The following is a 12,692-nucleotide window of genomic DNA, read 5'->3' on the forward strand; positions in this document are numbered from 1 at the left end:
GGAACATGCAAGCGTTATGTAATGTCCAGATGGTATTTAATGTCAATTACTGCATTAATGTGCAGAAATTAATTTAAAAACATTGACAAATGTATATAATAAACAATTTCACGAAGTTCTTTGACTTAACGTTATTATTACGCGTGAAAAAATGGTGAAATGAAGGGCTGAGCTTAATCCTATCTTTTGCATTACAATTTGAAGACGACCCCTTGGATCCGCCCCAGCGTATATATTGCATAAAACATTAGTATAATATAATTTGACACAGATAAAGAGATGATGGAAACAAATTAATTGCAACATTTATTTCATTTATTTCTTCATCGACATGTTGCCATAGCAATTACACTACAAGCGTTTTGATGACGTCATCATATTACACACATCGTGTGATTTATTTAATTGCAGTGGAGTATCTAAAGTAGGGGAGGGAGGGACCAATCAAGAAATTGTTTCGCTTGCTCGAAACCTTTTTTCATACAATATGAAACATTTTTCTATTCATAATTAATAATCTGAATTTTGACGGGATATAATTACTATAACTGCACTTAGATGCACCACTGCCGCCGCCACAATATCGTATTTTTCTCAGCACTACAAGATACATTGTACACGATACAATCTCTCATTATTATGTGTTGTAAGTCAAAATTCTTTAAAGCTTGGTTCCCACTAGAACGTAACGCAAGGACGTAAACGCAACGCAAGCGTTTTAACCAATGACAAGCGAAGTTATAGACAGTTAGCAATCACAAGCGAATAAGCCATCGCTTGTGATTGGTCAATTCACTTGCGTTGCGTTACGTCCTTGCGTTGCGTTACGTCCTTGCGTTGCGTCGCTAGTGGGAACCACGCTTAACTTGGTTGCTTCATTCTAAGTAATATTTAGAAAACCTATAATTTACAAAATTTTGAGAAAATAATGTATTGCAATTTCAGACAGAAGTAGTTGTAACCAAAATTCCAAAACAAATAATATTGAAATACTTTCTTGGAGTTTCATCAAGAAATAAAATAAAACATTTAAATAATTGGGTGTATTTTTTATATATATTATATCTTTTAACATTCAATAAAAAAAATACAATTAGATTAGAACCTATTAAGAGGATAATTATTGGATGTGCCTCCTTCATTTGGGCTCTACAACATAAAAAAAAACAACAAAAAAATTTTAATAATTGCATGAATTATTATTCAAATAATAATCTATAACATCACATAAATAATTCTGTAATAAATTTTAAAACAGATAAACCATTGTCATTTTAAATAATAAAAACTAAACCCATCACAACTAAATACAATTGTAAATAAAAAAAATAAAATAGATTTGCGAAATATACTCTAATCAATAATTCAATAAATCAATAAATTAGCAGCTTTAAATCAAAATGATCAATTGACTGAGTCACAAATCAACATGATCTTAAAACCTTTCTATTACATCCTTTCAAATACCACCTATAAAATATTTACATAACCAAAATTTAACACTATAGCCAACCCCTATTCATAGGACAGACCTATTTAGGGACACCTCTATTATTAAGGGACACATTGTTGGGTCCCCAAGGCGTCACTGCAGGTGTCCCCAACCCCTATTCATGGGACAGTAAGGGACACATTGTTGGGTCCCCAAGGCGTCACTGCAGGTGTCCCCAACCCCTATTCATGGTACAGACCTATTTAGGGACACCTCTATTATTAAGGGACACATTTTTGGGTCCCCAAGGCGTCACTGCAGGTGTCCCCAACCCCTATTCATGGAACAGACCTATTTAGGGACACCTCTATTATTAAGGGACACATTGTTGGGTCCCCAAGGCGTCACTGCAGGTGTCCCCAACCCCTATTCATGGTACACCTATATTAAGGGGACACTTTACTGTTAAACAAACAAGGGTAATATATGTTTTACCACTTAGCCAACCCCTATTCATGGGAGACTTTGCTGGCACCTCTGTAGGTGTCCACAAGCCATATTGTTGGGTTCCTAAGGTGCCTCTGTAAATGTCCCCTTAATAGAGGTTCTTATGAACATAACAACACAGTGTTTTAACTTAACAATGAATAGTTATTCTGGGTTTCTTTATGTAATATAACAAATTAAAATAATTCACATTAAACAAAAAAACAATTATGCTTGCCATAGACATTACGAATTCAAGGTATAAGAAGCATATAGGCAGTAAAAGAATAAATGTCTCGATGGTAAAATTCAAAAGCTATAGGGTGGGTTATTTTCCTCCCAAAACATTCAACCAATAATTCAATGCACCTCCACAGAACGGTAATGTTTTCTTATTTCAATACAATTTATCAATGCAGAAGCTAAGATATATCATTTTATGCAGTATTTATGTGCTTGTTTACTTATGCAAACAATCCCTAATTTTTAAAACGAAAAAAAAAAAAAAAAAAAAAAAAATTGCGTATAGTGATCACATGTGTGTGCTATCACTGCCTGAGACAGTAACAAGCTCATGATATCAATGCCGCAAGTATAATATGCTTGTCTTTTATCATGTAATCATGATATGTTATGTCATAAACTTTTAATTTTAAACTTATTTATATTTTCTTTTTTTATTATAAAACAAAAGAAAATAATTCAATTTAAGGATATTCAATCAATTTATAATTAAATTATAATTTCAAAATAATACAATTTAACCAATAGATTGCAGATACTAATTCAGTTTTTGTATATACATCATATTATTTTCAAAATAAAGCAACATTCTGCAACATTTTTAAGAGCCAAATATTTTCTATAAATATGGTAAAATATAATTCTACAATTATGTAATTTTGTTGTATATGCAAATCAGTCATAATGAATATTCATCAAAAAACGAAAAACATTATAATGGTTTTTAGTCAATTAACTGGAATCTGATGGTAGAATTCATTTAGCTTTATGCATATTATAAGTCTATATATATATTACATTTAGAAGCGGTCAGCCTATTCATACATACAGCATTCATTACCATAGAGATACAATATCCAATCAAAAGTGCAAACGTACAACTTTAAAGATGACAGCCGTTTAAACGCACCAATAGGGCGCCCTCGATTGATTGGGTATAACCATTTGAAAAAAAAATAATAATCCAGTTATTGCGCAACATATTTATCAATTATATTAACAATCAGATACAATTGAATCCGTTATATTTTATCATTTTTAGACATTAAAAAGGTAATGCCCAATAAAGCGCCCTCAAATCACATTGTACGTGAAGCTATAATTACGTATGTATTTGCACAGTGGTGATTGACGACAGCACACAGGGAATTGGACGTACACACCGTGGAATACATGACAATAAACGAGTTTTACAAAGGTTACATATAGTCGCCGTTGTTTCTTCTGCTGCGAGTTGTAAGGGTGTCGTGGCTACCGACTCGTCCTCTTTGACTTAGTTGACGTGGTGGTGGCGTACCCTACGAGAAAAAATATTGGGAAACGATTGCATCAGGGAAATGCTTTATGGAGTGTACTAACTAAACCCGGCATAAAGAATACAATATACAGCATACTATATCTTGCAAACTATTCTATAGTTTATAAGACACATAATGTTGCCCTTTTATTTGTTTATTTATTTTCCCAACCAACAGTGAACTCGAGGTTCACCAGTTACACAGGAGGGAACACATTCTCCCAACCAACAGTGAACTTGAGGTTCACCAGTTACACAGGAGGGAACACACTCTCCCAACCAACAGTGAACTCGAGGTTCACCAGTTACACAGGAGGGAACACATTCTCCCAACCAACAGTGAACTCGAGGTTCACCAGTTACACAGGAGGGAACACATTCTCCCAACCAACAGTGAACTCGAGGTTCACCAGTTACACAGGAGGGAACACACTCTCCCAACCAACAGTGAACTCGAGGTTCACCAGTTACACAGGAGGGAACACACTCTCCCAACCAACAGTGAACTCGAGGTTCACCAGTTACACAGGAGGGAACACATTCTCCCAACCAACAGTGAACTCGAGGTTCACCAGTTACACAGGAGGGAACACATTCTCCCAACCAACAGTGAACTCGAGGTTCACCAGTTACACAGGAGGGAACACATTCTCCCAACCAACAGTGAACTCGAGGTTCACCAGTTACACAGGAGGGAACACATTCTCCCAACCAACAGTGAACTCGAGGTTCACCAGTTACACAGGAGGGAACACATTCTCCCAACCAACAGTGAACTCGAGGTTCACCAGTTACACAGGAGGGAACACATTCTCCCAACCAACAGTGAACTCGAGGTTCACCAGTTACACAGGAGGGAACACATTCTCCCAACCAACAGTGAACTCGAGGTTCACCAGTTACACAGGAGGGAACACATTCTCCCAACCAACAGTGAACTCGAGGTTCACCAGTTACACAGGAGGGAACACATTCTCCCAACCAACAGTGAACTCGAGGTTCACCAGTTACACAGGAGGGAACACATTCTCCCAACCAACAGTGAACTTGAGGTTCAACAGTTACACAGGAGGGAACACATTCTCCCAACCAACAGTGAACTCGAGGTTCACCAGTTACACAGGAGGGAACACATTCTCCCAACCAACAGTGAACTTGAGGTTCACCAGTTACACAGGAGGGAACACATTCTCCCAACCAACAGTGAACTCGAGGTTCACCAGTTACACAGGAGGGAACACATTCTCCCAACCAACAGTGAACTCGAGGTTCACCAGTTACACAGGAGGGAACACACTCTCCCAACCAACAGTGAACTCGAGGTTCACCAGTTACACAGGAGGGAACACACTCTCCCAACCAACAGTGAACTCGAGGTTCACCAGTTACACAGGAGGGAACACATTCTCCCAACCAACAGTGAACTCGAGGTTCACCAGTTACACAGGAGGGAACACATTCTCCCAACCAACAGTGAACTCGAGGTTCAACAGTTACACAGGAGGGAACACACTCTCCCAACCAACAGTGAACTCGAGGTTCACCAGTTACACAGGAGGGAACACATTCTCCCAACCAACAGTGAACTCGAGGTTCACCAGTTACACAGGAGGGAACACATTCTCCCAACCAACAGTGAACTCGAGGTTCACCAGTTACACAGGAGGGAACACACTCTCCCAACCAACAGTGAACTCGAGGTTCACCAGTTACACAGGAGGGAACACACTCTCCCAACCAACAGTGAACTCGAGGTTCACCAGTTACACAGGAGGGAACACATTCTCCCAACCAACAGTGAACTTGAGGTTCACCAGTTACACAGGAGGGAACACATTCTCCCAACCAACAGTGAACTCGAGGTTCACCAGTTACACAGGAGGGAACACATTCTCCCAACCAACAGTGAACTTGAGGTTCACCAGTTACACAGGAGGGAACACATTCTCCCAACCAACAGTGAACTCGAGGTTCACCAGTTACACAGGAGGGAACACACTCTCCCAACCAACAGTGAACTCGAGGTTCACCAGTTACACAGGAGGGAACACATTCTCCCAACCAACAGTGAACTCGAGGTTCACCAGTTACACAGGAGGGAACACATTCTCCCAACCAACAGTGAACTCGAGGTTCACCAGTTACACAGGAGGGAACACATTCTCCCAACCAACAGTGAACTCGAGGTTCACCAGTTACACAGGAGGGAACACATTCTCCCAACCAACAGTGAACTCGAGGTTCACCAGTTACACAGGAGGGAACACATTCTCCCAACCAACAGTGAACTCGAGGTTCACCAGTTACACAGGAGGGAACACATTCTCCCAACCAACAGTGAACTCGAGGTTCACCAGTTACACAGGAGGGAACACATTCTCCCAACCAACAGTGAACTTGAGGTTCAACAGTTACACAGGAGGGAACACATTCTCCCAACCAACAGTGAACTTGAGGTTCACCAGTTACACAGGAGGGAACACATTCTCCCAACCAACAGTGAACTCGAGGTTCACCAGTTACACAGGAGGGAACACATTCTCCCAACCAACAGTGAACTTGAGGTTCACCAGTTACACAGGAGGGAACACACTCTCCCAACCAACAGTGAACTCGAGGTTCACCAGTTACACAGGAGGGAACACATTCTCCCAACCAACAGTGAACTCGAGGTTCACCAGTTACACAGGAGGGAACACATTCTCCCAACCAACAGTGAACTTGAGGTTCAACAGTTACACAGGAGGGAACACATTCTCCCAACCAACAGTGAACTCGAGGTTCACCAGTTACACAGGAGGGAACACATTCTCCCAACCAACAGTGAACTCGAGGTTCACCAGTTACACAGGAGGGAACACATTCTCCCAACCAACAGTGAACTCGAGGTTCACCAGTTACACAGGAGGGAACACATTCTCCCAACCAACAGTGAACTTGAGGTTCACCAGTTACACAGGAGGGAACACATTCTCCCAACCAACAGTGAACTCGAGGTTCACCAGTTACACAGGAGGGAACACATTCTCCCAACCAACAGTGAACTCGAGGTTCACCAGTTACACAGGAGGGAACACATTCTCCCAACCAACAGTGAACTCGAGGTTCACCAGTTACACAGGAGGGAACACATTCTCCCAACCAACAGTGAACTCGAGGTTCACCAGTTACACAGGAGGGAACACATTCTCCCAACCAACAGTGAACTCGAGGTTCACCAGTTACACAGGAGGGAACACATTCTCCCAACCAACAGTGAACTCGAGGTTCACCAGTTACACAGGAGGGAACACATTCTCCCAACCAACAGTGAACTCGAGGTTCACCAGTTACACAGGAGGGAACACATTTTCCCAACCAACAGTGAACTTGAGGTTCACCAGTTACACAGGAGGGAACACATTCTCCCAACCAACAGTGAACTCGAGGTTCACCAGTTACACAGGAGGGAACACACTCTCCCAACCAACAGTGAACTCGAGGTTCACCAGTTACACAGGAGGGAACACACTCTCCCAACCAACAGTGAACTTGAGGTTCACCAGTTACACAGGAGGGAACACATTCTCCCAACCAACAGTGAACTCGAGGTTCACCAGTTACACAGGAGGGAACACATTCTCCCAACCAACAGTGAACTTGAGGTTCACCAGTTACACAGGAGGGAACACATTCTCCCAACCAACAGTGAACTCGAGGTTCACCAGTTACACAGGAGGGAACACATTCTCCCAACCAACAGTGAACTCGAGGTTCACCAGTTACACAGGAGGGAACACATTCTCCCAACCAACAGTGAACTTGAGGTTCACCAGTTACACAGGAGGGAACACACTCTCCCAACCAACAGTGAACTCGAGGTTCACCAGTTACACAGGAGGGAACACATTCTCCCAACCAACAGTGAACTTGAGGTTCACCAGTTACACAGGAGGGAACACATTCTCCCAACCAACAGTGAACTCGAGGTTCAACAGTTACACAGGAGGGAACACATTCTCCCAACCAACAGTGAACTTGAGGTTCACCAGTTACACAGGAGGGAACACATTCTCCCAACCAACAGTGAACTCGAGGTTCACCAGTTACACAGGAGGGAACACATTCTCCCAACCAACAGTGAACTCGAGGTTCACCAGTTACACAGGAGGGAACACATTCTCCCAACCAACAGTGAACTCGAGGTTCACCAGTTACACAGGAGGGAACACATTCTCCCAACCAACAGTGAACTCGAGGTTCACCAGTTACACAGGAGGGAACACATTCTCCCAACCAACAGTGAACTCGAGGTTCACCAGTTACACAGGAGGGAACACATTCTCCCAACCAACAGTGAACTCGAGGTTCACCAGTTACACAGGAGGGAACACATTCTCCCAACCAACAGTGAACTTGAGGTTCACCAGTTACACAGGAGGGAACACATTCTCCCAACCAACAGTGAACTCGAGGTTCACCAGTTACACAGGAGGGAACACATTCTCCCAACCAACAGTGAACTCGAGGTTCACCAGTTACACAGGAGGGAACACATTCTCCCAACCAACAGTGAACTCGAGGTTCACCAGTTACACAGGAGGGAACACATTCTCCCAACCAACAGTGAACTCGAGGTTCACCAGTTACACAGGAGGGAACACATTCTCCCAACCAACAGTGAACTCGAGGTTCACCAGTTACACAGGAGGGAACACATTCTCCCAACCAACAGTGAACTCGAGGTTCACCAGTTACACAGGAGGGAACACATTCTCCCAACCAACAGTGAACTCGAGGTTCACCAGTTACACAGGAGGGAACACACTCTCCCAACCAACAGTGAACTCGAGGTTCACCAGTTACACAGGAGGGAACACACTCTCCCAACCAACAGTGAACTCGAGGTTCACCAGTTACACAGGAGGGAACACATTCTCCCAACCAACAGTGAACTCGAGGTTCACCAGTTACACAGGAGGGAACACATTCTCCCAACCAACAGTGAACTTGAGGTTCAACAGTTACACAGGAGGGAACACATTCTCCCAACCAACAGTGAACTCGAGGTTCACCAGTTACACAGGAGGGAACACATTCTCCCAACCAACAGTGAACTCGAGGTTCACCAGTTACACAGGAGGGAACACATTCTCCCAACCAACAGTGAACTCGAGGTTCAACAGTTACACAGGAGGGAACACATTCTCCCAACCAACAGTGAACTCGAGGTTCACCAGTTACACAGGAGGGAACACATTCTCCCAACCAACAGTGAACTCGAGGTTCACCAGTTACACAGGAGGGAACACATTCTCCCAACCAACAGTGAACTCGAGGTTCACCAGTTACACAGGAGGGAACACATTCTCCCAACCAACAGTGAACTCGAGGTTCACCAGTTACACAGGAGGGAACACATTCTCCCAACCAACAGTGAACTCGAGGTTCACCAGTTACACAGGAGGGAACACATTCTCCCAACCAACAGTGAACTCGAGGTTCACCAGTTACACAGGAGGGAACACATTCTCCCAACCAACAGTGAACTCGAGGTTCACCAGTTACACAGGAGGGAACACATTCTCCCAACCAACAGTGAACTCGAGGTTCACCAGTTACACAGGAGGGAACACATTCTCCCAACCAACAGTGAACTCGAGGTTCAACAGTTACACAGGAGGGAACACATTCTCCCAACCAACAGTGAACTCGAGGTTCACCAGTTACACAGGAGGGAACACATTCTCCCAACCAACAGTGAACTCGAGGTTCACCAGTTACACAGGAGGGAACACATTCTCCCAACCAACAGTGAACTTGAGGTTCAACAGTTACACAGGAGGGAACACATTCTCCCAACCAACAGTGAACTCGAGGTTCACCAGTTACACAGGAGGGAACACATTCTCCCAACCAACAGTGAACTCGAGGTTCACCAGTTACACAGGAGAGAACACATTCTCCCAACCAACAGTGAACTCGAGGTTCACCAGTTACACAGGAGGGAACACATTCTCCCAACCAACAGTGAACTCGAGGTTCACCAGTTACACAGGAGAGAACACATTCTCCCAACCAACAGTGAACTCGAGGTTCACCAGTTACACAGGAGGGAACACATTCTCCCAACCAACAGTGAACTCGAGGTTCACCAGTTACACAGGAGGGAACACATTCTCCCAACCAACAGTGAACTCGAGGTTCACCAGTTACACAGGAGGGAACACATTCTCCCAACCAACAGTGAACTCGAGATTCACCAGTTACACAGGAGGGAACACATTCTCCCAACCAACAGTGAACTCGAGGTTCACCAGTTACACAGGAGGGAACACATTCTCCCAACCAACAGTGAACTCGAGGTTCACCAGTTACACAGGAGGGAACACATTCTCCCAACCAACAGTGAACTTGAGGTTCACCAGTTACACAGGAGGGAACACATTCTCCCAACCAACAGTGAACTTGAGGTTCACCAGTTACACAGGAGGGAACACATTCTCCCAACCAACAGTGAACTCGAGGTTCACCAGTTACACAGGAGGGAACACATTCTCCCAACCAACAGTGAACTCGAGGTTCACCAGTTACACAGGAGGGAACACATTCTCCCAACCAACAGTGAACTCGAGGTTCACCAGTTACACAGGAGGGAACACATTCTCCCAACCAACAGTGAACTCGAGGTTCACCAGTTACACAGGAGGGAACACATTCTCCCAACCAACAGTGAACTCGAGGTTCACCAGTTACACAGGAGGGAACACATTCTCCCAACCAACAGTGAACTCGAGGTTCACCAGTTACACAGGAGGGAACACATTCTTTTTAAACATAATTTTCACTACTGCACGCATCCATATACATGGGGTATTTGGAATGTTTTAAACTAATTTACATTAAAAAATTAGCTGTCATCTTGGATCCAATATGGCGGCCAACATGGAATCCCCACCTTTTACCACATAAGCTGCGTTGGTAAGTAATTGTTTTTTTTATCTATGCAGTTGAAATCAACCAACAAAAGTTTGTTACCAAATGAATATCAGAAAACCATTCATTATAATACAGTATGGTAGAATACGATATTGTTTAAAGTCAGTTATTGTTTAAAGTCAGTTATTGTTTAAAGTCAGTTATTGTTTAAAGTCTGCTATTGTTTAAAGTCAGTTATTGTTTAAAGTCAGTTATTGTTTAAAGTCAGTTATTGTTTAAAGTCAGTTATTGTTTAAAGTCTGCTATTGTTTAAAGTCAGTTATTGTTTAAAATCGGTTATTGTTTAAAATCGGTTATTGTTTAAAGTCAGTTATTGTTTAAAGTCAGTTATTGTTTAAAGTCGGTTATTGTTTAAAATCGGTTATTGTTTAAAGTCAGTTATTGTTTAAAGTCAGTTATTGTTTAAAGTCAGTTATTGTTTAAAGTCAGTTATTGTTTAAAGTCTGCTATTGTTTAAAGTCAGTTATTGTTTAAAGTCAGTTATTGTTTAAAGTCAGTTATTGTTTAAAATCGGTTATTGTTTAAAATCAGTTATTGTTTAAAGTCAGTTATTTTTTAAAGTCAGTTATTGTTTAAAATCGGTTATTTTTACTTACATCATCATTCAATTTCATATTTAAGACAGACATCGAACTAGCTCTTTTCATTCTGCAAAGTTTCAAGATAAAAATCAATAAAATTAATATGAACATGAAAAAAATAATCAAAACATAAAGAATTCAATATTTTGTTACGGTACTTAAAAATCAGAATGTGAGGGACGTCCACAACATGGCAGGTAACGACTTCAAGACACAATAGCTTACATGCATGCAATAACATTTTTCGCATATGAAATTTTCTTTATAGTCAAATGTTTAGAAAAATTATTAAATTGTATTGTTTATATCAAAAAAATTTTTTTATACCAGGGGCAGATCAAGTGGCCAATTCACTAATCACACTTAAGTGAGATACTTCTCTTAAAAAGTATTTCACTATTCACTCAGTAAATTCCCTTAAATTGTATTCACTTAGATAGGAGATTAAAAAAAATTTTAAATGGGAGAGCACTAACATATATTAATATCAAAAATAAATATTAAAAAGTAGATTCATTTTATCTGTCAAAAAAGGGAAGTGTTCCCCTAGCACTCTCCCTAGATATAAATGCTCGCCCAACGTGACAAAAGAATGGGTTTGATCGTCGGTCAACTAATTGATTAATGGACTTTGAGGTTAATTTCTTTCTGTAACTTCATATCTACACATAATAAGTCAATACATATTTTACATACTACATTCATTAAGCATACATATACATGTACATTTTAAGAAAGCAATCTTATTACACACAAGAAAAAACACCCACATGCAAAAATGGGTAAAAACAAACATTCACCAAAACAGTCTAGCGGTGCAAAAAAAAAAGCGGTGCAAAAACAGGCGGCGTAACGTGCAGGGTTTTATCATGCATTGCGTAACGTGAGCCATGAGAACAGTGTACAATCATGTTTTATCGATGAGCAGTTTAAAAAATAAAACATGTAGTTTTGAAGTCATTGTACTAAATAATACCTTCGTCTAGTAGAGTCAAAATAAGGGGAAAAAAAAACAACATGAGAATTAGTTAGTATCTGAAGATCTGAAACTATGAGAAAAACCAGCAATCATGGGGCCCTAGAAATATTAACATTTGATATTTCTAAAATAACCTATCTATACAAAGTAGTAATCTAATCTAATTTCATGTACTTTACACATCTTTAATGATGATTCCAATCAGAATCAACCTAAATTTAATATATTTTAAAAATTCTATTTACTTGACGATAAGTACAGCGCTTATAGTAGGGAAGGAAATAAAATAAGTATGATAACATAACATGCTGTTAGTAGTTCAATATGATCTGCATGCTGTGGAATTAAGAATGAACCCTTATAGACTCATTTGTACAATGTCTAACCTAAAGTCTAGATTATATATCTAAGCAGTAATTTAATACATAATAACATAATTTATGATGTAAACTTATTACATAGTCATACAAACTTCTCAGTTAACTACAATATTAAATTTAACAATTAACACATTTGATACCATTTTTTGTTGTTGTATACAAATGTGTTATTTTTCTATAAAAATATATCTATCTGAAAGTGTAATAAACAAAGGTTGTATGAATCTCAAATAATTTAAAGTTTCGTAGTTTAAAAGTATACAATAGAAATATATTTACTTAAAATCCATGCATAACACCAACAGTTACGGCCTTA

At 40.7% G+C, this 12,692-nt stretch overlaps 1 protein-coding gene across 9 annotated transcripts in view; it reads right to left on the bottom strand.

Moving 5' to 3' along the window:
• Positions 1–293: 293 nt before the first annotated feature.
• Positions 294–12,692, bottom strand: part of LOC140061008 (kinesin light chain-like) — a 38,414-nt gene continuing 26,015 nt past the window's right edge. For all 9 annotated transcript variants that reach the window (XM_072107403.1, XM_072107402.1, XM_072107396.1 and 6 more), the window contains 2 exons: positions 11,033–11,084; positions 294–3,459 (listed from right to left, as the gene is read on the bottom strand). In XM_072107403.1, coding sequence (XP_071963504.1) covers positions 3,361–3,459; positions 11,033–11,084 — 151 coding nt within the window. In that variant the 3' untranslated portion in view covers positions 294–3,360. The remainder of the gene's footprint in view (positions 3,460–11,032; positions 11,085–12,692) is intronic.

This window comes from Antedon mediterranea, chromosome 10 (genome assembly GCF_964355755.1).
Source record: "Antedon mediterranea chromosome 10, ecAntMedi1.1, whole genome shotgun sequence".
Taxonomy (NCBI): Eukaryota; Metazoa; Echinodermata; class Crinoidea; order Comatulida; family Antedonidae; genus Antedon; species Antedon mediterranea.